At 54.9% G+C, this 25,866-nt stretch overlaps 2 protein-coding genes across 4 annotated transcripts in view; one reads left to right on the top strand and one right to left on the bottom strand.

Annotated features, from left to right (window-relative positions):
- Window positions 1–5,229, bottom strand: part of LONP2 (lon peptidase 2, peroxisomal) — a 69,070-nt gene extending 63,841 nt beyond the window's left edge. Inside the window, exon 1 of the mRNA XM_066243839.1 lies at window positions 4,896–5,229. Within this exon, the coding sequence (XP_066099936.1) occupies window positions 4,896–5,128 (233 nt within the window). The 5' untranslated portion in view covers window positions 5,129–5,229. The remainder of the gene's footprint in view (window positions 1–4,895) is intronic.
- ABCC11 (ATP binding cassette subfamily C member 11) overlaps window positions 2,193–25,866 on the top strand; it is a 53,918-nt gene continuing 30,244 nt past the window's right edge. For all 3 annotated transcript variants that reach the window (XM_066243836.1, XM_066243838.1, XM_066243835.1), the window contains exons 1-11: window positions 2,193–2,773; window positions 11,892–12,031; window positions 13,736–13,869; window positions 14,205–14,363; window positions 16,129–16,276; window positions 18,048–18,281; window positions 19,698–19,871; window positions 20,698–20,845; window positions 21,333–21,481; window positions 23,475–23,582; window positions 25,540–25,803. In XM_066243836.1, coding sequence (XP_066099933.1) covers window positions 11,936–12,031; window positions 13,736–13,869; window positions 14,205–14,363; window positions 16,129–16,276; window positions 18,048–18,281; window positions 19,698–19,871; window positions 20,698–20,845; window positions 21,333–21,481; window positions 23,475–23,582; window positions 25,540–25,803 — 1,614 coding nt within the window. In that variant the 5' untranslated portion in view covers window positions 2,193–2,773; window positions 11,892–11,935. The remainder of the gene's footprint in view (window positions 2,774–11,891; window positions 12,032–13,735; window positions 13,870–14,204; window positions 14,364–16,128; window positions 16,277–18,047; window positions 18,282–19,697; window positions 19,872–20,697; window positions 20,846–21,332; window positions 21,482–23,474; window positions 23,583–25,539; window positions 25,804–25,866) is intronic.

The raw sequence follows: 25,866 nt of genomic DNA, 5'->3' as shown, positions 1-25,866 counted from the left end.
ATCAAGTAAACAAAATACTCAACCCAACACTCTCCTTCTAACTGTGACACATAACAGAACGTGCTGCACAAGTGTCAGTGAGGTGTGAACAGTGAGTGCTAAACATGGCCCTGTTTTCCAGGAGTTTCAGCTGTCGGAAACTATGCTAATAAATGGGGATTTTATTTTTAATTTACTAGCTTAGTCACCCTTCTAAATATTCCAGTTTGTCTGTAGTGGGTGCTTTGTTAGACACGACCAGAAAGCAACATTCTGATTTTGTAACGGATGAGAACTGCTACACCCAGACAAATGGGTGCCCTTTCCTTTGAGGAGGCAGCTCTGCACACCTACACCTTGATCACCAGCACCTTTTACGGTTCCATGAATTTTTGTAAGTCCTCCCTGGGATCTACCTCCACGGTGGTAGTGTTATTTTATTCCGAGCAAAGTCTGACATCCACGGGTCCCATCTGTGCGATTTGGAAGCGGACTGAGTTAAGAGTTCTCAGAGCGTCCAGAGCCACCCCCGTGCGGGGGGAACGCTGAGAGCTGCGCCCCTGGAAAAGTGTGTCCCCAGGACGGGGACAATCGCTAACTTCTCAACTCCAGTCTGCGTGCCAAATAGTTGCTTTAGAAAAACAAAAACAAACAAACAAAACACAACCAACTAAAGCCCTCCACTTTGCTTGGAAGCTTCTATTTTTCAAGTCCTCTCTATAATGCTGCTGGTTCGGTTCTGCCCACAATGCAAAACAGGGCGCCCTCACTCCCCCTTCCAGTCCCCACTTGTGAAACCCACAGAGAAAGCTACCCATCTGGTGGAGGAAGCCCCCAGAGACGGGCTGCCCGGTGGTTTGCAGGAGGCTTTACGAGCATTATTACTTAACCCTAGTTGACCCGGGGCACCGTCTTCCTGTGTAAACGAGAGCCTGAGATTGCAAAACAGCAAACAGGGCAGGTACCCAGCAAGTCCCAAGGGCATGAAGCAGCAAAGGGGGACCCGGACGAAGCTTCATGACAAGGCGGACCCCTTTCCTATCACCCTGGACAACACGAGTCTGTGCCCACAAGAAGTGTAAAGCTGGGGAGGGTGGGGGAGGCTGAAGGCGGGATAAACGGTGATGGACCAAGACTAGAGCTGGGGGCGTGAACACACAACAGGCTGTACGGATGACGTGTGATAGAGTTGTGCACCTGAAACCTGTGTAATTGTGTTAACCAGTGTCATCCCAGTACATTCAATTAAAAATAAAACCCTCACTTATCAGCATAGCTCCCGACAGCTGAAACTACTGGAAAACAGGGCCATGTTTACCACTCACTGTTCACACCGTACTGACACTTGAGCAGCACAGTTCCGGGACAGGGCCACTGGGACACGCTGTTAGTTGTCTTGGTGTCCCCCCACTTGTCTTCTTGAATATTTGATAATTTCTGGCAAAATGTCTCACCACGGCGAATAACGGTTTATTTTTTTATTTTATTTTAAAGAAGTGGCAGACTCTCTCACTACCTGTGCAAGTTGGATTCTCTAGTTATTTTTTATTTACTTTTTTTTTTAAATTTTTTTACAGAGACAGAGAGTGAGTCAGAGAGAGGGATAGACATGGACAGACAGACAGGAACGAAGAGAGATGAGAAGCATCAATCATTAGTTTTTTCATTGCACATTGCAACACCTTAGTTGTTCATTGATTGCTTTCTCATATGAAGGCCTTGACCGCGGGCCTTCAGCAGACTGAGTAACCCCTTGCTGGAGCCAGCGACCTTGGGTTCAAGCTGGGGGGCTTTTGATCAAATCAGATGAGCTCATGCTCAAGCTGGCGACCTCGGGGTCTCGAACCTGGGTCCTCCGCATCCCAGTCCGACGCTCTATCCACTGCGCCCCCGCCTGGTCAGGCGAATACGGTTTAGAAACAAGGAAGGAGTCTGTTAGGACAGCCCCAACTTCTATAATAAAGGAGGCTTCTGTTGCTATATAATTTTTGATTCTTACTCCTGCCTTAAAACTTTTTTTTTTTGGCTGAAGCAATGCCTCTTGTAGACAGAACTCCCTTAAAAAAAAAAGTATATACAGCTTTAGAAAAATCTAAATAGTTAATTATTCCATGTTTGCTAATATAAAATAATAAATTTTAAAATCTTACTATGACCAGGCAGTATTTCTTGAATGCCTGAGGTTAATAGTTGGAAAGAGAAGTAACGCACAGACACACGGTTGACTGAAATTACACAACCATGTGTCTGCTATGTACACAGCACTCGGTTTCGGTTAGACAAGTGCCAGTGGGACTGGGCCGGGGTCTCGGAGACGAAAGAGAAGTCACAGAGTGGAGAGGGAGCGAGAAGCAGCCCCGTGAGGAAAGGGGGCCATGTGCCCTGATGGGGGCCAGGCTGGAAGGGGAGTGGGTGACGTGGAACAGAGGAAAGGACCATGCACAGCAATGCTAAGTCAGTACACATCTTCACTAGGAAGAAATGGGTCCCTCGGGGGCCGCTAAGACACGGGTGTCCGGTGCCAAGTTGTACCCTACAGGGATCTGGCTCCTACATCAGGCGTAACCTGCTCACAAACATGCAAAAAAGGGCCACTGCTCCAAACAGCAGGGGCAGCGGCTCAGGAAGTCACCATCTGGACCTGCTCCTTCATGCGACAAAGAGTCCAGGGGACACACTCACTTCTGCTGCTCCGTGAAGACCAGGGCAGTGTCACTGGAAGGGGTAGAGGAGCCAGACAGGAGCAGAGAGAGCCCCTCGCTGTCCCTCGGGCGACCACCATCTGGAAGAGCAGGTAACTGGCGAAGGAAAGACTTGTGTAGCGAAAACAGAATAATGTTATAAATAACTCGATATCTGTGCTAGTTAAGTTTTTCATTTTTTAATGTAAGAGTGTGTCAAGGTTGTATTAAGAGAAGAAAAGCCCCTGGAAGCTGATACTGAGGAATGCAGTGTGATCTTTCTACACAGACTTTTTCAGGCAGCAAACAGTGTTTCTAGGAGAACGGGGTGGTCTGGTGGGTCCTTACAATGTTGGAATTCTACGGGGAATTTTCAGTGTATGTTTTCTAACCTTAACGATGAAACCTTAACAACATCATTCACGTAAAACAAAGGCAGCGACGTGAACATCAAGGCTCGATGATGCACATCGGACCATGAGCGACTTCTTCCAGGCAGGAGAGTTTAGAATTCAGTTATTGTTATTTTGGAGCAGTTTACATTAAGAGAAATAAAAAACCCTCCAGAATCTGGCCAGAATACTACTACCAAGTGGTCACTCAGACCTCCACTATGACTACATCTACTTCTGAGACTCGCAGGGGACTCTTAGGCAATCACCACCCGTACGCCCGGGAGAAAGACAACAAAGATGGCAGTGCCTGGGCACAGAGAACGAAGTCAGGGGAGACGCAGACAGAGCCTCACAGAGCGGGGTCAGACGCAGGGAAACCAGAACCCGGTACAATTTACCAGTTTACTGAAACCTGACATGTAGCCAATTCCACCCAAGCAATAACCAAAGCAGGTGAGATGGGAGCCAGAGTGTTGAGAAAAGCAAGGCCTCCACACCGTGGACTGGTGACGGATGTTAGGTGTTTTGTTGGTTTGTTTTGCTCTGTTTCGTGTTAGGAGGGGTGGGGGGAGCTACCAGCTTCCTTTGAGAATTTGAAGAAAGCTATGGAGCCTCCAAAAAAAAAGAAAAAAAAAGGCATATGGTCACAAGGTTTTAGATAAAAATAAGGCTTTCCTAACCTCAAAATCCACCGAGTCAGGAAGTCCTCATTTTAAGAGAGGACAACGGCAGGTAGCTGCACTGAAAACATCTCCGAGGCGCTAAGGATAGGCAGCAAGGGCCTGGGAGGCGAGTCGGAAGGCAGTAACAGCGTTTGTCCAGAGCGAACCGGACCCCAGCACAGTCCCCACAGAAATACAATGCAAGCCACATACGTAATGTCAGTGCGCACAGGATAAAGGGAAAAGAAACAGGTAAAACTCTAACGTGTTACTTAAGTGCAAGGAGCCAAAAATATGACCCTTCCAACACTTAACCCACGTAGCACATAGTTACTGAGTCATCAACAAAACATTGCTCACCCTACGTTTTCTCAAAACCTAGTGCGTGTTGTACGCACTTGCGGGGCATCCAGGGTGAGCGGTGTGCTCGGGACAGGGACTTGCAGCGCTAAAACCAAGAGGGTGACCAGCAAGCAACCCGGGACAAGTAGTCCATTTGGAGGAGGGCTGGACAGCCGCAGGTGGCTCATGGTCACAGTAGCGATGGCGCAAAGCGGGCGACACACACACACACACACACACTCATCTAACTCATCTCCCTCCTCCACCTGAGGGGCACCTTGAGTTTCCAAAGAACACATGAGGAAAGGTGGAGGCACGGGTGTTGTCTGTCACCCCAAGTTACACCACCAGGGCCACGGGGGTAGGGACACCTCTTGGTAATAAGCAGGAGGCCTGAGAAATGCCGGGGGGGGGGGGGAGCCGAAATAACAAAAGAGATAACAAGCGGGGCTAGCCCCCCAACAGGAGCGCTGCCAGCACCTGCCAGCACCTGCGAGCAGTGACGCCCCTTAACGAGGAAGACAGAGGCCGGCCTGCGGGGCACAAAGGAGGGCCAGGCGGGGAGCGGGTTAGAGAGGGGTGGGTGACGCGGCCCAGGACGGGCCAGGGTCGCAGGTCAGAGGTCAGAAGCGACAGGGGTGGGGGTAGGGGGCGCGCGGAAGGGGACCCGGATTAAACTGTTCAGTGACAGGTCGCCGTGGCGCTTCAGGGCCTCGCGAATGACCTCGCGGAACGGTCACGAGCTGACACCTGTCACCGCGTTCGCGCGCGGGAGGCTGGCCTAGGCCGGACCTGGCCGCCCCCCCCCTCGCCCGTGGCGTCCCCCCCCCCCCCACCTGTGCAGCGGCGGCAGGTCCTGCGTGTCGCTGACCGGGTCGGGCGTGTTGGGGATGACGCCCAGGATGGTGCTCTGCAGCGACGTGCCCTTGAGCAGGCGGCTCCGCACCAGCTGCAGGTTGCGGGCCGAGTCCACGCTGGTGCGCATGGTGGAGCCGGGCAGCAGCACGCCCTCGTGGGTGAGCAGCAGCGGCAGGCGGCGGGGGATCTGGATGGGGCTGACCGACGACATGGCGACGGCGCACCGAGCCGCAGCGACAGTCCTGCGCCGCCCGCGCGGCCGCCGGCAGAGCGCTCGGCCGCCGGCACTTCCGGCCCCGCGCTACGGCCCGCCCCCAGGCCCAAACGCCGCCGCTTCGCGCTGCCCCCTCGCGGAGCCGCCGGGTACGGCGACGCGCGTAGTAATTACGCGAAACGAGGAACACACGCGCCCGCCCGCCCGCCCGCCCGCCCTGGGCAATTCGCCTTTCCCGGCCTTCTCTTCACCCGCTTTATGCACTGCGAATCCCCGCTCCTGCTGTGTTCGGAAGGACGATCCAGTGTGGACGATAGCTCCTTGAAATGTTAACTTTTAATTCTGATTGAGTTTAGATGTGCAACAGAGTTGCAAAAAAGACAACAGAATTCCCCATCCAGTGATCTGCAAACCGCTGCTCGCAAACCACATGCGGCTTAATCAGATTGAGGACGTTTTTAGCAAAGGCTAGTTTAGGACTACCCTAATTAAATTAATAACAATGTACCTACCTATATAATTTAATTTAAAAAATTTGGCTCTCAAAAGAAATTTTAATCGTTGTTCTGTTGATATTTGGCTCTGTTGACTAATGAGTTTGCCGCCCGCAGGACGTTAGGGTCGCTGTGGTCTGACCTCTAGACCTGGCTTACATTTGGCCAGTTTTCTCGCTGATGCCCCCCATTTTTTTTTTCTGGTCCAGGATTCCATTTTTCATTTTAGTTGTGATATCTCTTCAATCTTTTTTTTTTTTAATTGGCTGCTGTGTGAAGAGTGGAATGTTCAGGGTTAAGGTGAAAAGCAGGGAGGTGGATGAGAAAGTGGTTGCAGCCGTGTGATGGTGAGTAGATTAGAAGCGGTCAAGCTGTGTCCGAGTGTATCCGCAGCAGACCGTCCTGATGGACGGGACCAGCCGAGTGGGGGAGACAGCAGCTGCCAAGGATGATGACTCCTGGCCTCGCACCTGAGCCTCTGGGGCTTAGAGAGAGAAGTTCAGGGGTAGCTGAAGAGGCTGAGCACAGTCAGCAAGCCTGGCCTGGGTTCCCTGGATGTGCACCCAGAACCCTGCCCTCTGGTAGACGGTGGGGGCGGGACAGAGATACACATGCAGGACCCAGGACCCCAAGGGCTTACCTTCTCATCAAGGCCTCCCCAAGGGCAAGGGGAGAGAAGGGAGAGCCCCCCCCTTTTTTTGAGGCTACCAGTGTTTTAACAAAATTCAAACACCACCTTACAAACTTTGCGGTGTATTTTTTTTTTTTTTTTAAGCTGGAAACGGGGAGAGACAGACAGACTCCCGCATGCGCCGGACTGGGATCCACCCGGTACGCCCACCAGGGGCGACGCTCTGTCCACCAGGGGGCGATGCTCTGCCCCTCCGGGGTGTCGCTCTGCCGCGACCAGAGCCACTCCAGTGCCTGGGGCAGAGGTCAAGGAGCCATCCCCAGCGCCCGGGCCATCTTTGCTCCAATGGAGCCTTGGCTGCGGGAGGGGAAGAGAGAGACAGAGAGGAAGGAGTGGAGAGGTGGAGAAGCAAATATGTGCCCTGGCCGGGAATCGAACCCGGCTCCCCCGCACGCCAGGCCGACGCTCTACCGCTGAGCCAACCGGCCAGGGCCTGCGGTGTATTTTTTTAAACACTTATGTTTTATGCTTTTGATGCCCCCAGCACCACCATCAACAAACCATGTTAAGTGTGTTTTCCCCATAGTAATGGCTGGGTTTACTTTTTTCTTTTTATTTACTTTTTTAGATTTTATTTATTCATTTTTATTGGGGGGGGGAGAGAGAAAGAGAGAGAGAACAGGGGGAGGAGCAGGAAGCATCAACTCCCATATGTGCCTTGACCAGGCAAGCCCAGGGTTTTGAACCGGCGACCTCAGCATTCCAGGTCGACGCTTTATCCACTGCGCCACCACAGGTCAGGCTGGGTTTACTTTTTTAAATACAATTTCATCCTGCGCGACGGGAGGTGCGGTGCAGCAAGAGGTCTGTGCTCCAGTCACTTGCTTGGTGAGCTCTCTCCTCAGACCTGTCCGCCCGTCCCTGGCTGAACACCCAGCATCTAGATGTGAGGTCTTCAGTGACCACGTGGCTCTGTATCGACTTCACTCATTTAGCTGTCACATGTGCACCGAGCTTCTCCCGTGTGCAGGCACAATTCTAGATTCATGGGGACATCCATGAACCAGACAGACAAGATCCCTGGGTTTCAAAGAGCTTACACTTTAGTGAGGTTGGCAGAAAATACATAAGCCAACAGAGAGGAAATGCAATTTAAGAAAGGGGTAAGGAAAGAAAATACAGTAGTAAAACACATAGCCGGTAATAGGGAGGGGGGTGTGGGACATGAGGTAGGAAGCGCTGGGCAGGGGGCTTGGGGCAGGTGGTGTTTGAGCTGAGTGAGACCCGAGTGACAAGAGTGGACCGGCCCAGGAAGGACCTGGCAGGACAGTGTCCTTGGCAGAGGTCAGAACTAGGGCAAAGGTGGAGGTGGGCGGAGCTTCCCAGTTTCTGGAACAGAGGAAAGTCCAGGCCCTGGGAGGTGGGGATTCAGCAGTCAACACACGGCCAGCGATGGCCTCCAGGGGCTACTGGGATGGGCAGAAAGAGGGAAACCTGAGAGCCGGGGAGGTGAACCAGCATGGGGAGTGAACCGACTGGACAGGAGAGGCACATGGAAGGGAAAGTCTGACCTCCAACTTCCTCGGGGCCTGGCCGGCTGGTGCCTTGGCCCCATTGTCCTGGACACCTTCCCTCCCCTCTGGTGCACCTTCTGGCCTTGGACGCTGGCCACAGTTGACCTTGTTCCCAGGCCATTGCACCATATGCAAACAGCTCGTGTCTCAGCCAAGTTTGTTCTCATGACTGTGGCCCCTGGGGGGGGGCGGGGGGGGGAGCATGTCTCCCCTGGGTTTCATTCCCAGTAAGTATATCCTGGTCCCTACCCCGGCCACCATGACGGCCCTGCCACTCGTTTGACTGAATAAACTCCAGCTCTCTCTGACTTCTCCCTGAGAGGAAGCCGGAAGGCCAGGGGACTTCTCAAGGACTGCCTAAGGAAGTTCTTGGGGGACATTCTCCTGGCCACTCCAGGAAGCGGAGGTGGGCCTCAGAGAACTGGAAGGTGGCTCAAGCTAACACAACGTGTGAGGCTGAGCCCCACTGGTGTTGAGACGAGCAGTTGGCTCTCTGCAAACATAGCCCATTCTGCATTTTTGCATTTCCTTATTAATTTTCGTTTGGTTCACTTTCCCCTGGTGTCAGTTTCCGGGGCCAGTTCTGCACGGTCCCACCTGGGACCCCCTCACTGCATTTCTTTGCAGGCGAGTCCTAAATAAACCAGGCGGACAAAGCACACCGTGGCTGAAAGGGGGGAGAAAACCTAGCCTGCTCTCTCAGAACCTGGTCTTCCTCGTGAAAACCTACTTGCTGATGAAGGAGGAGACAGTAATTGTTGAGGCTTCCTTACTGACCATTTTCGGATCTCATTTAATCCAGTCGCTGAGGCGGTTCCCTTAAGTAACTAACGCTCAGTAAAGGCATGGCCTCATTGCAGTCACCCGGCGGAGGAAGAGTCGGGGTCCCAGGCGCAGTGTCCTCTGCTCCTCAGCTTTCCCAAATGATGTCTTTTGTCCCCCTGGTCACTGCCTGCCCTAGTGTCACTGGAGGATCTTGGGTATGTTCTCAAGTGACGCTATTTGGCTTGCTCGTGGCCTGGTGGTGATCCCAGGGTTGCTTGGCCTCTGCTGGCACCATATTCCCCGCCTGTGGGTGGTTCTCGTATATTTGCAGCCCGGGGGCCCCCTCGGCCCCCGAAGGCAAGGCCCTCACCCAGACTTTCAGTTACTTCTTGCTCCCACCTGTATCTCAGGGGAGCTAGGGAACCGAGTCCGGGTGCTGCCCGCACCAGCCCCTCAGGGCATGTGGGAGTGAACTGGACAAAGATGTCCCTCATGGAAGAACTTAGGAAAAAGTACCCCGTTTTCCAGATGGATGCAACAGTGGTCTGCTTGTTCAAGGGGACCTGAACTGTCAAAAGATCAGGGATGTTGAGAGCCCAGTTGTTCAATGCCAACATTATGAAAATTAGATTGTATCCATTTAACTACTGGATGTGCTATGCGGAAGACAAAGGGAATGCTCCAAATGTATCACTTCCTAATTATTTCCCCTCATTTTTCACTGCTGAGGTTATTTATACCTATGGGATCTGTACAGTGGAAATGCCACCCAGAGGTCTGACTGCACCTCCTTCCACACTCTGTATTAGGCTGTCGGGTCGGTCGTTTGAAATCTGCCGCTGTGATGGGAATGTTTCCACCACGAAAATCAGCCAAGGCTGCAAATTGGGGCTTGCTTTTATAGTTATTTTGTGGATTGTCTAGGCTTAAGAAATCAGTGCAGGAAATGGTCATAACGACGATGAAATCGACAAGAGTGTGTGAAGAGCCCCCCACCAAAAAACCAGGAAATAGCCTTTCAGTATTCAAAAAACTGTTCAGCACAGTTACTCAGGTCACTGGCAAATGAGCATCCCAACCAGCAAGTGAGATCCAGCCAGCATCCCTCTTTGACATTTCATTTTCCTCTCCACGCATTAGCAGAGAGCAAAATGTCAAGCAACATTCATGCCGGAACTACACTAACTCACCAGTTGCAACCCAGAGGTTACTGACACACAGGCACTTGTGGGCACAACCCCGTGCCAGGGTGCATGACTCTGCAATCTCGAATTTGCTGACTCCACCAGCTCCCCACCCCCCTTCCCTCCACGGGGGAGCTTTGCATAGTGAACAAACTGAGCAGCAGCCAACCCCGTCCTCCCTCCCGCCCCTCCCCCGGGGCCTCTTCCGATAGGAGCCTGTGCCAATTTCACTTGAATGGCTGCAAGCTAGGCTGGTTCCTGGCAGCTGGAAAACTGGCCTCTTCCCAGAGTCTTCAACAGGGAGTTTGCGACACCCTCTAACCTCACACACCTCCTTCTCTCTCTCTCTCTCTCTCTCTCTCTCTCTCTCTCTTCTCCATCAGCCCTGAAAGACCCACTTCCACCATCGCAGGGCAAGTCTAGCTTGGGGCCTGGGCCACCCCGGGAAGCCTGTCTATCCAGAAACTGAGTTCACGGAATTGGGCTCCGATTTGCAAAAAAGAAAGTGGGGAGGGGAGGGAGGGGGAACTGAGAGAATCTTCTCCCAGGACGACAGGCCAGCCTGGGAGTCTGGTGACTTGAAGCGCAATCCAAGCTGCGAACGTCAGAAGCTGTCCCAACACCATCGTTAGTGCGGGCCGACTCCATCCTCAGTGGGGCCAGGGGGCGATGCACAGGCGGCTCTCCTTGTTGGAAATTATTAAGAATTTCCAGTTGGTGACAGCAGAGCTTGAAACCGAGCCAGGGGACCTTCTGAGTACGGGGCCCCGGGAGGCAAGGGTCCCACCCCGATGCTGGCCCCGGGGGGCAGGGGTCCCACCCCAACTCTGGCCCTAGGAGGCGGGGGTCCCACCCCGACTCTGGCCCTAGGAGGCGGGGGTCCCACCCCGACGCTGGCCCCGGGGGGCGGGGGTCCCACCCCGACGCCGGCCCCGGGGGGCGGGGGTCCCACCCCAACACTGGCCCTGGGAGGCAGGGCTCTCACCGCGGACCCTGGCTGTGGCGTCCGCTTCCTTTTCCCGCTCCTTCAGAACTGTTCCCAGTCACCATCCTTTTCCCATCGCAGCCAGTGGTGGCTCCGGGAGTGGGTCCCGTACTCGGAAAGGCAAGAACAGGAAGGACGTTAGTGCCCTGCACAGACGCCTGGGTCATGTAAGGTTCCTAAGTTGTGCCCGGACCCTAAGCCCCGAGTCTGAAAACCAGGAGTCAGAGAATGGCGAAGCCCCACGTCCTTCACACGTTCCCCCACCCGCTCGTCACTTCCTGACTGGACACCTGGTCTGGGCCCCGGGCACCGTCCCAGGCCCCGGGGATCGCTGAGCAGAGCGGCTCTGTTCCTGTCCTCACTTTAGTGCAGGACGTGGACTCTGGATATAGGATTATCTTTTTTTTTTAAATGGAATTTCCTTTTCCTGCTTTCTTTCTTTCTTTTCTTTTTTTTTTACAGAGAGAGAGAGTCAGAGAGAAGGATAGACAGGGACAGACAGACAGGAATGGAGAGATGAGAAGCATCAATCATTAGTTTTTCGTTGCGTGTTGCGACACCTTAGTTGTTCATTGATTGCTTTCTCATATGTGCCTTGACTGCAGGCCTTCAGCAGACTGAGTAACCCCTTGCTTGAGCCAGTGACCTTGGGCTCAAGCCGGTGAGCTTTTGCTCAAACCAGATGAGCCCGCGCTCAAGCTGGCGACCTTGGGGTCTCGAACCTGGGTCCTTCCGCATCCCAGTCCGACGCTCTATCCACTGCGCCACCGCCTGGTCAGGCTGTAGACTCTGGATAAAGAAGGATTGACATGAATGGTCAGGTCCCAACTGGGATAAGAGAAGCATGGTTTCGTGAGCAGATGTGGTTCTATCACAGGAGACGGACCTGGCCCAAGGCCGGGGTGCTGGGAGCAGGCAGGGCGAGAAGGTTTCCCTAAGGGATGTCGGGCTGAGGCCCGAGTCGATGTTTAAAAAGAGGCAGGTGAGTCCACTGCAGGCAGAAGGGAGAGCAGGGGCCATGGCCATGGCCTGTGCGTGCTCTGGGGGTGCTTCCTGCAGGGAGTCTGTCCTCTTTTCCTGCTGCCCAAGGCTGGACCTAAGCGGCTCCCACCCGTTGGCTTTTCCAGATTCTCTGATTTTAGAAAACAAGGAGTTGGCAAGACAGCTGAAAATGAAGAAGAGGTACTGGGTCCCCGGGTCCACCAGTGGCCTGGCGAATCTCGGCTTGGATGTGGGTGACGATGACATGGTTTCGGGACTGAGCTACGTAAGTGGATCTCCTGCGCATCCAAACGCCAGGAAGCGGGGTTGGCAGGGTATCGTTCTCAGGGGTCATCAGTCAGGTCAGGGGATGCTGTCCCCTGTTTACTCGGCCTTGAAAATCTTTTTTAATGGACCTCAGGCTTCTGTGAGTAGATGAATCATAATCCTTGTTCGTGACATCCCTCATGGCTCATGCATATATGTACATATGTGTTAGCTATTACCTACTTATCTAGGTATGTACTGATAATAATACACTGAGCACCCGTAAACCTGTCACCAGCACGCCCCCTTGGACCCTGACCATCGCATCCAGATGTGGGTCCCCTCCCCCGCCTCCCCCAGCCCCCCTGACCGGCAGGAACCAGCATCCTGAGCCTGTCCCCATCGCTCCCTGGCTGGGCCTTGCAGGTCGTCTTACTGATGCTATAGGAAGCCCTAGATGTTATACATCTCCTTTCTAACTTTAGTTGTTTCCCACTTTATCCAAAAAAGGTCACACCTAATGTTTTTTGGGTGTTTCACTCTTTCACTTAAAGATCTCTTTTTCAGTAGGCCGACCCTCAGAGGGTGACTGGGCCTCAGGTTCTGTGGGTCACGAACCATAGCACCCTTTTTCCTTGCCTACGGGTGAGTGGCCACAGGTAAAAATCCAGGGAGGTGGAGTGACCCGCTGCAGGTCACCAGGGCTGTGACCTGGCTGTCCTGACTCTTGACTCCCGTTCATCCTCTGCCTAGCAGTCTTTCATTTATTTATTTATTCACTTGCTTATTTTTAGTGAGATGTGACTGACATATAACAAGTATGTTAGTTTTGGGTGGACGACATAATTTGACACCTGTCTATGTTGTGAAATGATTACTGCATTCAATCTGCTTAACATAATATTATTAGACATAGTAACACATTTTTTTATGATGAGAAATTTTCAAGATCTCCTGTCTCAGTAACTTTTATTAATTTATTTTTAATTTTCTATTTATTGATTATAGTGAGAGAGACAGAGAGAGAGAGAGAGAGAGACAGAGAGAGGAACATCGATCTGTTCCTGCATGTGCACTGAATGGAGATCGAACCAGCAACCTCTGTGCTTCCGGATGGTGCTCTAACCACCCGAGCTATCTGGCCAGGGTCCTCAGTAACTTTTCAATATACCACGTAGAATTGTTACCCGCAGTCGCCCTCCCCGGGACTCCTCTAGTTTGTACTGGAAGTGGGTCCCTTTGGATCTTGGCCCGTTTGCCTGCCGGCCCATCCACTCACCTGGCCTCCGGCAACTACCATCCTGTTTTCTTTATCTATGAGCTACTTTTATTATTTTTTAAAAATGTATTGATTGATTTTAGAGAGAGAGGAAGGGAGAGAGGGAGAAAGAGAAACGTCAATCTGTTTCTGTATGTGCCTGAACTGGGGATTGAACTCACAACCTCTGTGTGTTGGGATGAAACTCTAACCAACTGACCTATCTAGTCAGAGCTACTTTCATATATATATATATATATAATTATTATTATTATTATTATTATTTTTAAGATTCCGCATGTAAGTGAGAACGTGCAATATTTCTCCTTCTCTCTCCAACCCGGGCAACCTTTTAGGAAGCTGGGTGCGGAAAGATCCGTGTCCCTGGGGCAGCTGGGCCAGCCCTCCCTCGGAGGAGTGGCTGTGAGGTCTGAGACTGATGCCCTTCGGTTCTTCTTTCCCTAGAAAACCTTCCCCGTGGAAGACGGCCCCTGCAGCCAGCAGGCTGGGAAGGCCGAGGCCCCGGAGGGGGGGCGCGTCCCCGCGGCGGGGAAGCCCCATGGCTGGAAGGTCATGCTCCCCTTCCGCCCCAAGCCGGAGTGAGTCCTGCAGGGGGGAGGCGGGCGGGACCCACGCGGGGGACCAAGGTCAGCCTCCCCGCGGACACTCCGCGCGCCGTTGCTCACGGAATGGGCATCCCGTCCCTTTGCCTTCTTTGGAATCGTTCTTCTATTCGTGGGTTTTGTTGTTGTATCTGGTTTTTCACCTTCACACACAGAGAGTCCCAAGAAGACACCCTCTGGGGTCCACCTGGGCCACCGCGCCGTGGTTTGCACATCGTCCTAACGCCTCGTCTCAAAATCTCGCCCTTGACTTCACTTCCCCTCCCGAGAGCCCGTACCCTAATGGTGACCACACTGCCTGTGACTTGTAGGTCCCCTTCTCCTCAGCCTCTGGACGACGCCGGCCTGTTCTCCTACCTCACGGTGTCCTGGATCAACTCGCTCATGGTCCGAGGCCTGCGGAAACGCTTGGATGAGAACAGCACCCCGCCTCTGTCGGAAAATGACGCCTCAGCCCGAAACACTGAGAGGTACAGGGGTGGTGGGCGAGCCACCGGGTCGGTTAAAGACCATGTCTTGTGCGTGTGTGTGGGGGTGGGGTGGGGATGGTGATCAGAAATGCTTAGGAGTAAGGTAAGGTCCGTCCTTGGACAGCCAGAGAATATCGGTTTTTCCTTTGTAGCAAGAGGCCTCTTTCTAGTCCGGAGCTTCCTAACATGGGGTTCAGGAAACTCCTGACACTGTACATATATTTGATACCTATGGCTAGAGACTTTTCTGGAGCAAGAATTCACATCTTTTATCAGATTTGCCTAAGGGCTCAGGACTCCAAGAAAGGTAGAAATCACTGCTTCTCAGTCCTTTTTGCTTTCTTGCCATTCAATTTGGGGGTGGCAGCTTCCTCTTCTAACCCTTGAGTCACCATGAACGAGTCGCGTGATTAAGTTTCCGGTCCTACCCACCGTACCGTGGAGTGAGGTGGGGGGAGAGGCAGAAGTCACCCGACATGTTCTGCACACACGTCCTCACCTCTGGCTGCTGCCTGAGAGTCGCCTGGTGTCCGGACGTCCTTTTCCAGAAGTGTTTCGGGACCTGGCTACAGCACCCAGTGCCTCACGGACACACCTCCCCGAGCAGTGCCCCCCGTGGGCAGGGGTGTCCGTGAGGCACTGGGTGCTGTAGCCAGGTCTCAGAGACTCACAGAGCAAGCGCGTGGATCTCAGGCGCTGAGAAACCAGCGTCGGGTAAACCTGGCCACCACCCCAGGGACGCACTCAGTCAAGCCTGGAATGTGGGAGACGCTACAGGATCCATGACTCAGTTTCTCCCACAGCGTCATGGCAGGAAGTGCAGAGGAGAAACTGGGACAAGTTCAAATGAGAGACCGGTGGCCTATCAAATGTGTCTTTTATCTTACTATTATTTTTTGCGTGTGTGTGTGTGACAGGGAAAGAAAGAGAAACAGGAAAGGAGAGAGAGATGAGAAGCATCAACTCATAGTTGCATTACTTTAGTTGTTCACTCATTGCTCCAGCAGAGACAGGGATCCCTTGCTCAAGCCAGCGACTGGGAGCTTCAAGCCAGCGACCATGGGATCATGTGAATGATCCCACGCTCAAGCTGGTGAGCCTGTGCTCAAGCCAGCAACCTCGGGTTACAAACCTGGGTCCTCAGCATTCCAGGTCGATGCTCTATCCACTGCACCACTGCCAGTCAGGCAAGAGGTGTCTTTTAAAGGTAACATATGGGCCTTGTTTGCATCCTGAGGTAGGCAAGCTAACTGTAAGAATGTGTTTTTGAAATAATTAGAGAAATTTGAATACAGATTAGGTATTCAATACCATTAAGGAATTATTGTTACCATGTTTCTAATATGGAACTATTAATTGTTACTTATTGAAATTATGGTTACAGTGGGGTTTCTTAAAGGCTTACCTGGGAGAGATACACACTGAAGCATTGAGAAATGAAATGTTATGTCTGGGATTTGCTTGAAATACTGCAAAAGAAAAGAAAAGAAAAGAAAGAAGGAAGGAAGGGAGGGAGGGAGGTTGGGAGGGAGAGAGGGAGGGGAGGGGAGGGGAGGAGGGAGGAGAGAGGAAACAAACAATGGGTCAAATGCTGGTCATTCTTGAACCTGGGGAATGAGCGCGTGGGCGCGAAGCCCTGTAGGGTCCTACTGTTGTTACATTTGAAAATTTCTCTAACGCGAAGCCCATGCTCACAAGGCCTGGGGCGTTTGGGTGACACCTGCGTGCAGAGGACTCACGGGGGCTCAACTGCCCTCTGCTCAAGGTTCCGCCGCCTTTGGGAAGAAGAAGTCTCCAGGCGAGGGATGGAGAATGCCTCCGTGCTGCGGGTGATGCTGAGGTTCCAAAGAACAAGGGCTCTTCTCGACACGCTGCTGAGCTGCTGCTTCTCCGTCACGAGTGTGCTGGGGCCGGTAAGTGCCAGGCTGGGTGAAATGGGGGGGGGGCAGGCTCTGGAGATGGGCCCCTTCGAGTCCACACCAGGAATTGGGATGTCTGTCTCTCTGCTGATGCTCAGAAGGTGCATATCTTTCGGGGGGGGGGGGGGGCGCGACAGTGCTAATAATAAGAGTGTGGGAGGCCCTGGCCAGTTGGCTCAGAGGTAGAGTGTCTGCCTGGTGTTTGGAAGTCCCGGGTTCGATTCCCGACCAGGGCACACAGGAGAAGTGCCCATCTGCTTCTCCACTCCTCCCCCTCTCCTTCCTCTCTGTCTCTCTCTTCCCCTCCCACAGCCATTAGAGCAAAGTTGGCCCAGGCGCTGAGGATGGCTCTGTGGCCTCTGCCTCAGTCACTAGAATGGCTCTGGTTGCAGCAGAGCAATGCCCCAGATGGGCACAGCATCGCCCCTGGTGGGCATGCTGGGTGGATCCCGGTCAGGCGCATGCGGGAGTCTGTCTGTCTGCTTCCCCACTTCTCACTTCAGAAAAGTACAAAAAAAAGTGTGGGTTCTGCAGACACTGCTTGGGTTTCAAACCTTGGCCCCGCTGCTTAAACGCTGGTGGACCTTCAGGTCATTTGTTGACCTTCTCTGAGCCTTGCTCCCTCGTGGAATCCCATGACCCTCTCAGTGAGAGACTTCGTGGGAAACGGAGACCACGCCGTGCTCTGCCTCGCGGGCCGACACTGAGCGAGTTAGGTGTCTGCAGTGCCCTGAGCTTGGCCTGGCGCAGCCCAGACGAGCTGCTCCGGGAGCTGCAGGGCAGCCCCGGGAATGTCGGTGGCAGGAAACCATGGTCTCCTCCATGTCCCGTGGTTGGAATGAACCGGCAGTGACGACTCTGGGTCTTCCAGCTCCTCGGCCCCAGGATCTGAGTGCAGAGTTGTGAGTCGGTTGTCCAGAAGAGCGTTGTGAGACCTTGTTGGCCAGAAGAGGGTAGGGCACGTTCAACGACCACCCGGCCTTGCCTGTGTGTGACCGGGCGTGGGGGAGCTGCTCCAGAGAGAACACAAGGCTGTGACCAGCCAGGCGGGAGAAGGGCTGTAGGCAGCGGAGAGACCACAGCTGATGACGCCACAGAGGCTGTGGCCCCCAGAGTCACTGTCCGTGCCATTCCGTGCCCCGAGAACGTGATCTGTACAGAGCATACCAGTGGGGTCCCCCGGCCCGCTGGCTTCCGGTGGGGCTTGACCACGGGGAGAGGCCGGCAGGAGGCCGGCAGGAGAGGAGTCAGGGCAGCGTATCTGTCTCCCCTGACTGCTTCCCTCTTCTTCCCTGGAGGCGAGCGACTCCTGGAGGGGCCCTTCCTGGGACTCTCTTTCCCTGGGTTCCAGCGAGCTCACCCTCCCCTCTGTCCTCGGGTCAGGGGAGGTCACAGCCTCTGCTGTCACCAGCTCCGTGGCGCTCCCGCCATCCCTGTGGGGTTTCCTCAGTTCCACCTGCCCTTCCCGGGTCTTCTGCTTCCTGTCAGGCCCGGAGGCGGTGGCAGAGCCCGGGTTCAGATCTGGGTCAGCGGCACTCAGCCTCCCCTGACTGGACTGTGTGGCCTCCTGCAGGCAGGACTGGGCCTGGAGTCAGTCTGAGTCGCTCTGCCAGCGCCCGCCCCGCCCCCTCTCCGCCCCCGCCCTGCCCCAGCCCCGCCAGTGTTGACCTGAGACCCCCCCCCACCCCCCCCCCCCCGCGCCCCCGTGGCCTGAGAGAAGGGTTTGGTAGATCTGAGTGACCCAAACTCCTGGTCTTTCTTTGAGGTGCTCATTATACCAAGGATCCTGGAATATTCCAAGGAGCCGCCGGGGGACCCGGGCTACGGAGTGGGGCTCTGCCTCGCCCTGTTCCTCATCGAGTGCCTGAAGTCGCTGTGCATGTGCGCGTGCTGGGTCGTCAACCAGTGCACCGCCGTCCGCTTCCGCACGGCCCTCTTCTCCCTGGCCTTTGAGAAGCTCACACAATTTAAGTCTCTGACGCACATCACCACAGGAGAGGTCAGTGCCCCGGACGGCACGCCTGGGCCGTCCTTCCCTGCCTCTCCACACGTCACCGTCCCGGGGGCCAAGGCAGGGAGGACAGGGAGCCAGGAGAGGAGGGAGAGAGGAAAAAATACGATGCCTGGGGGGTGTCGATCACCAGGGACAGTCACAGAGCAGGTCAGCGATAAGCCGGGGAGATGCCACTGGCATCCGGACAATGAGAAGGTATTTCTCGGTCCCTTCAACAGGTTGTCCTGTAGGCCTCCTTGGGGGTGCGCCCTGTTCTGGGTCCTGGGGACACTGCACCCGTCTGGGGAGGCAGGACTGGGTAGACTCTATAGCTACTACCTAAGAAATTCGGTGATGCCTGACCAGACGGTGGTGCAGTGGATAGAGCGTTGGACTGGGATGCGGGGGACCCAGGTTCGAAACCCCGAGGTCGCTGGCTGAAGAGCAGGCTTTTCTGGGTTGAGCAAGGCTCACCAGCTTGAGTGTGGGATTATAAACATGACCCCATGGTCACTGGCTTGAGCCCAAAGGTCACTGGCTTGAAGCCCAGGGTTGCTGTCTTGAGCCCAAAGTTGCTGGCTTGAGCAAGGGGTCACTTGCATCACTTGCTCTGCTGTAGCCTCCCCACCCCCGCCCCGGTCAGGGCACATATGAGAAAGCAATCAATGAACAAGCAGTCAACGAACAACTAAAATGCTGCAATGAAGAACTGATGCTTCTCATCTCCCTTCCTGACTGTCCCTATCTGTCCCTCTCTCTGTCTCTGTCAAAAAAAAAAAAAAATTCGGTGATTATTAATATCAGTAGGAGAGAGTGAACAGAATGGGACAGCATAGCGTGGCGGACCGGGCTGCTCTCTGGAACCTGGGTCTGAGAGCTCGTAGCAGCCGTTACCGCGCAAGGTCTAGTCTGCACGCGGCTGCGCTCTGTCTCCCGGACATTCTCACCGTAGAAAGCAGGCGCTATCCTTCTAGCTTTCCCGGTGAAGAGGCCGGGGCTCAGAGCGGCCGAGCGACTTGTCCAGGGTCACACAGTTTGCGACAGCGGTGAACCTGGTCTGTCCGTCCGTCCGTCCGTCTCCACTCCCCCACCCTGCTCCTCGGTGAACCTGGTCTGTCTGTCCGTCTGTCCGTCTCCACTCTCCCAGCCTGCTCCTCGGTGAACCTGGTCTGTCTGTCCGTCCGTCCGTCTCCACTCTCCCACCCTGCTCCTCGGTGAACCTGGTCTGTCTGTCCGTCCATCCGTCTCCACTCTCCCACCCTGCTCCTCGGTGAACCTGGTCTGTCTGTCCGTCTGTCTGTCCATCTCCACTCTCCCCCCCTGCTCCTCGAGCCTTCCTGTCGCGGGTTCAGTTCGTGGAGCCCCCTCCGGGGACTGGAGAGGTGACGCCCCGTGCGCCCCCGTGGGCTCGCTGTCTTCTAGGCCATCAGCTTCTTCACCAGCGACGTGAACTACCTGTTTGAAGGGGTCTACTATGGCCCCCTGATCTCCACCAGCGTCCTGTCGCTGACCACCTGCTTTGCCGCCTCCTTCCTCACGCTGGGACCCACCTCGCTGGTCGCCACGCTCTGCTACGTCCTGGTTCTAGTGCTGATGGTAATGTGGGGCGTTCACGCCCTGGGGGCCGCCCGAGGCTCCGTCCCTGGGGGGCGCTGCGGAGGGGAAGCCTTGGCCCTTGCCGACCTTGTTTATTCCCTGGTGTGTGAGAATCGCTTTGGTCCCCAGCCCAGACGGCTCTCTGGCGCGAGGCTTGGCCTGAGAAGAGAGCAGTGACCGACGCAGAAGGTCCCCCTTGCAGCCCTCTACCGGGCAGGACGTGTTTCACAGCTTCCACCCCGTGGGCAGCCTCCAGGGTTTCTGTTCCCTCTTCCCCCACCCAGGATGGGCGGATGTCATGATAATACGGACAGCACCCGCCGTTTGGCCGAGTGCGGGGTAGCAGGGCGAGGGAGGCACACGGGTGGCCTCAGTTTCGGGTGCAGTCCCACGGGGCGGAGCGGGAGCGACTCAGGACTGCGCGTGCTCTGAGTTACTGACCTGGAGTGTGTCCCTCCTTCGGCACGGGGACCTTGAACAGGTGGCTGCCGTTATTAGACGGGCAGGATCCCCAAAGGCAGAGCAGTTGAATTTCTGTTTAGTTAGCCACAGCCTGGCTGGGCGCCCCAGCAGAGAAAGACCTCCCCCCACCCCAGCTCCCAGGATGGGTGAGGCAGGTGCCCTAACGGATGCTGGCCCAGGGAGGCTCCCATCGGAAAGCCTTCGGCGGGGACATAGAACTGAGTCTCAATGGATTCAGACAGCGCAAGGTTAAACCCAGGGATTCCACCCACGTCTGGGGTGTCGCTTTGGGAGCGCTCACCTGCCCCTCGCTCACCTGCCCCTCGCTCACCTGCCCCTCGCCTTTGCTGCATCCCGACCACAGTCAGTCATGACCCACGTGATTGTGAAGAGACAGCATCACATCTCCGAGGTTAGCGACCAGCGCGTCCGTGTGACCAGTGAAGTTCTCACCTGCATTAAGCTGATTAAGATGTACACGTGGGAGAAACCCTTTGAAAAAGTAATCAAAGGTACGGAAAAACCTGGCTCCCTGCTGGGAGCCTGTGGACGGCAAGGTGAACCAAGCCTGTAACCGTCCAGGGGGTCTCCTTGGGGCTCTGCACAGGCAGTCCTGGGCTCTTTGGAGAGAGCGTTCTTGTGGTTCACGGGAGTGTATTTCTTTTCTTTTTCCTTTTCTTTCTTTCCTTCTTTCCTTCCTTCCTCCCTCCCTCCCTCCTTCACTCCCTTTCCTTCCTTCCTTCCTTCCTTCCTTCCTTCCTTCCTTCCTTCCTTCCTTCCTTCCTCCCTCCCTCCCTCCCTCCCTCCCCTTCCTTCCTTCCTTCCTCCCTTCCTCCCTCCCTCCTTCATTCCCCTCCCTCCCTTCCTCCCTCCCTCCCTTCCTTCCTTCCTTCCTTCCTTCCTTCCTTCCTTCCTTCCTTCCTTCTTTTTCTCCTTCTTCTTCTTCCTCCTCCTCTTCCTCCTCCTTCTCCTTCTTCTTCTTCTTCCTTCTTCTCCCAGATCTGAGAAGGGAGGAGAGGAAGCTGATGGAGAAGAACGGGTTCCTCCACAGCCTGACTACCCTCTTGCTGTTCATAGCGCCCAATGTGTCCATGGTGGTCATGTTCCTCACCCACGTGGGCTTACGACTGAAACTCACAGCTTCCGAAGTAAGTGTCTGGGGTGTTTTGTTTTTCCTCCTGTCATGTTGGCAGGGAGCTTTCTCATGTGTCCTTATTTTTGTTTTGTTTTTTGTTTGTTTGGGTTTTTTTTTGTATTTTTTCGAAGTTAGAAGCAGGGAGACAGTCAGACAGACTCCCGCATGCACCCAACTAGGATCCACCCGGCATGCCCACCAGGGGGCGATGCTCTGCCCATCTGGGCGGTTGATCCGTTGCAACTGGATCCATTCTAGTGCCTGAGGTGGAGGCCACAGAGCCATCCTCAGCGCCCGGGCCAACCTTGCTCCAATGGAGCCTTGGCTGAGGGAGGGGAAGAGAGAGACAGAGAGGAAGGAGAGGTGGAAGGGTGGAGAAGCAGAAGGGTGCTTCTCCTGTGTGCCCTGGTTGGGGATTGAACCTGGGACTTCCACACTCCGGGCTGACACTCTACCACTGAGCCAGCCGGCCATCCTCTCACATGTCCTTGACTGAGCTCGTGCCCAAAGATCCGAAGCCTTTGCAACACAGATAATACGAATCGATTTTCATCTCCCAGGCGGTGAGGGTGCTCAAGCCTCTCTTTTCATCTCAGCTTGCGGGAGAAACTGACGCCCCTCAGATGGCAGCTGTGGGAGGGAGGGGCGACAGTCCTCTGGGGGTGCAGGGGGTGGCCGGACATGTAGCTCACACCCCGATGATCCTGACAGATGCCTTGAGGTTGGGAATCCTCAACTGATGTTTCTCTGATGCCCAAACAGGGTCCCGAAAATACACTTTCAGTGAAAAGGGGATCATTTCTGCCATCTCTCCCTCTGCGGTCTGACCGTGGCCCTGGGACAGAGCTGTGGGTCTGCAGGGTTAGAGATTTCGTTCTCTGAGGAGAACAGGGCAGGGTGCTGATGGAGGAGAGGCTGGGATCCAGCCGGGAGGCCAGGAGACGGCACCCAAAGCAAGGGGGATCCTGTGGCCAGTGGCTCAGCGGTACTCGGGGCGACAAGTCCCCTCCGTTGGGCCCAGGCCGGCCCGAGGAACCCTCCCAGGAAGTCTGAGGCTGGAAGCAGGACCCACATGAGGAGAGCCTCCGCTGGGCCTCACGGGTCACACAGCATTCTGACCAAACAGGATCAGACCACAGCGCTTCTGCCCCCATTGCAGTTTATCTTTAGAGCAAGCTTGAGAAAGAAGGCGGTGGGGCCCGGCCAGATAGCTCGGTGGGTTAGAGCGTCATCCCCCTGCGTCCAGGCTGCCGGCTCCGTCCCTGCTCGGAGCACACACAGGAACGGGGCCGTGTTTCTGTTTCTGTCTCTCTCCCTTCCTCTCTCTCTAAAACCAATAAATTAAAGAAGGAAGGAAGGGAGGAAGGAAGGGGAACTGGGAAGTGGAGTTAGGTCCCCAAGGTACCCGTAGGGGGCTCACATCCTGGGACCCTGGATAGCTGAAGGTGGTCCGTGGTAGTCAGGGCAGGTCTCTGGGGGAGACGGAGGCACGGACATGCACGGACCTGTAGGGGGATCCTGGATAAGAGAAAAGAAAAGAACATCGAAGAGAAAAAAGAAGAAAGACGATCCTAACAGCAAGGACGGTACCACCGCGCTACGTGGCCCCAGACAAAGCCGTCACCTGTCTCCTCTCAGCGCCTCCCACACTCCCTTCCTGGGCCGAGTTAGGATCTTTAGCCCTGTGCCACGGGGGAGGCCAAGCTTGCGATGAGGGCTGACGTGCTCAAGGGGACGGCCCCTCACTGCCTGTGCTGCGGGACAGGGGGAGGGGACCGGGCCTCAGACGCAGCAGAGGCTTTAGGGCAGCTGCTCCTCGTTACCAGTGTTCTCCGTCTCCCCAAAATACCAGCGTGAGCGTGGCCCCTGCCCAACGCAGGCCTTGCTTACAGGGAGCTGTGCGCTGGGCTCTGGGGCTTGCAGCTCGGTGACGGGGGCCTCTAGGGGGGCCGTAGAGGGAGCTGAGAGGGCCGAGACCTTCAGCGCCCCCTCCCTGCCCGGTGCAGGCCTTCACCACCATGGCCATCTGGAATACCATGCGGGTGGCAGTGTTCTTCATACCCTTCGCCGTCAAAGGCCTCACCAACTCCATCTCTGCGGCAGCGAGGTTCAAGGTACGGGGGTCCGGACTGGCTGCGTGGCCTTTCGCACTGGGGGTATGCTTGCCCTCAGTCCCTGAAGGTGGGGAAAGTGGCCACGGGGGAGTGGGTGAGGGAGGGAGGGAGTGCGATATCTCACCACGGGGGGTGCAAGGGGGAAGGACCCACAGGTACAAGCCAGGGCTCCTGGGGTCAGTGGCAGGCTCACGGACGCTCAGTACGGTCTGGAAAAATAACTCAACGAGGAAGTGCCCAACTAACTCAACAGCAGAAAGGGGCCGTGCCGTTCCCAACGACGATGGGGTCCCTGGACCCGGGTGTTGTTATTCATCCAAAGAAATAGGCCTGAGGTCCAATTAAAAAAGAAAAACAGGCCCTGGCCGGTTGGCTCAGCGGTAGAGCGTCGGCCTAGCGTGCGGAGGACCCGGGTTCGATTCCCGGCCAGGGCACACAGGAGAAGCGCCCATTTGCTTCTCCACCCCTCCGCCACGCTTTCCTCTCTGTCTCTCTCTTCCCCTCCCGCAGCCAAGGCTCCATTGGAGCAAAGATGGCCCGGGCGCTGGGGATGGCTCTGTGGCCTCTGCCTCAGGCGCTAGAGTGGCTCTGGTCGCAATATGGCGACGCCCAGGATGGGCAGAGCATCGCCCCCTGGTGGGCAGAGCGTCGCCCCTGGTGGGCGTGCCGGGTGGATCCCGGTCGGGCGCATGCGGGAGTCTGTCTGACTGTCTCTCCCTGTTTCCAGCTTCAGAAAAATGGAAAAAAAAAAAAAAAAAAAAAAAAAAAAAAGAAAAACAAACACAAAGAAACAGACTTCCTCTTTTTCTCTTTTGAAAATAACTTTGTGCTTCATTTTTGCAAAATGCTACACGCTCCCTGTGAAAAGTTTAGACACTACGAAAAGGTGCCAAGAATAAAAGCAGCTCAGCGTCCACTGCCTAGGAGTAAAACCGTCGTCCGAATGTCACTACGTGCCTTTCCGGGTCTCTTTCTAAGCCTAGCTGCAGGTAGAGACACCCAAGTATAACTGGAATTCCATGAGATCATACTTCCCTCCCTCCTTTTCTTTTCCCCTTTTCTTTTTTTTTTTTTTAAAGCTAAACTTCATATAGTTGAACTCTTGTATGTTACAGACAGGGAGATGGAGACCCAGATGGGGAAGTGACCTGTCAATTGAAATATAAGACCCCAAACAGCATCTCTTACAGTGTGGTACATGAGCCGACCTTTTTTTTTTCTTCTGTATTTTTCCGAAGTGAGAAGTGGGGAGACAGTCAGACAGACTCCCATATGCGCCCGACTGGGATCCACCCGGCATGCCCATCAGAGGGTGATGCTTTGCCCATCACCTCAGGTGTTGCTCTGTTGCGGCCAGAGCCATTCTAGCACCTGAGGCAGAGGCATGGAGCCATCCTCAGCGCCCGGGCCAACTTTGCTCCAATGGAGCCTCGGCTGTGGGAGGGGAAGAGAGAGACAGAGAGGAAGGAGAGGGGGAGGGGTGGAGAAGCAGATGGGCGCTTCTCCTGTGTGCCCTGACCGGGAATTGAACCTGAGACTTCTACATGCCAGGCCAACGCTCTACCGCTGAGCCAGCCAGCCAGGGCCGGGCAGACCTTTTTACTTGTAATCATTACAGATAAAATTTAATTAGAAAAATGACACATCCATATTAGGATTCAACAGCTGTTACCCCTTAAGATGAGGCTAACATAGGTTAGGTCGTTGGTCATTGTAAAATGAAATAGAAAATAATTGAGAGGCAGCTTGTGACCAGACATGGAAGAGTGACCCAGCGGTCACTTAGAGTCATCGCCAGCAGAAACTAGCCTCCTCTTCATTGATGGTGGTGCTTCACACGGTCACCATTTATCAGTTCACAAACCGGTCCGAGGGGCCCACCAGCAAGACGGGTCCACACTCCTGCTGGACCGAAGGTCTGACTTCCTCCTTCCTCCCTTTCTTTCTGTCCGGACAGAAATTTTTCCTCCAGGAGATCCCTGTTCTCTACGTCCAGCCACTGAAAGACCCGGGCAAAGCCCTGGCTTTAGAGGAGGCCACCTTGTCCTGGCGGAAGACCCGCGCTGGGACAGTCAACGGAGCCTTGGAGCTGGAGAGGAATGGACACGCTGTTCCCCAGGGGACGGCCGGAGCACTGCCACCTCTTGGCGCCCTCGGGCCAGAGGACAGAGAGGACATCCTGGCCCCAGAGTTGCAAAAGATAAACCTGATAGTATCACAGGTAGCCTCCTCCTGGCCATGCGGGGCGGGCGGGCGGGCGGGCTGGCTGCCGGGCTTGCGGGGC

Source organism: Saccopteryx bilineata, chromosome 9 (genome assembly GCF_036850765.1).
Source record: "Saccopteryx bilineata isolate mSacBil1 chromosome 9, mSacBil1_pri_phased_curated, whole genome shotgun sequence".
In the NCBI taxonomy this organism is placed as follows: Eukaryota; Metazoa; Chordata; class Mammalia; order Chiroptera; family Emballonuridae; genus Saccopteryx; species Saccopteryx bilineata.
This window is presented reverse-complemented; position numbering and strand designations above follow the sequence as displayed.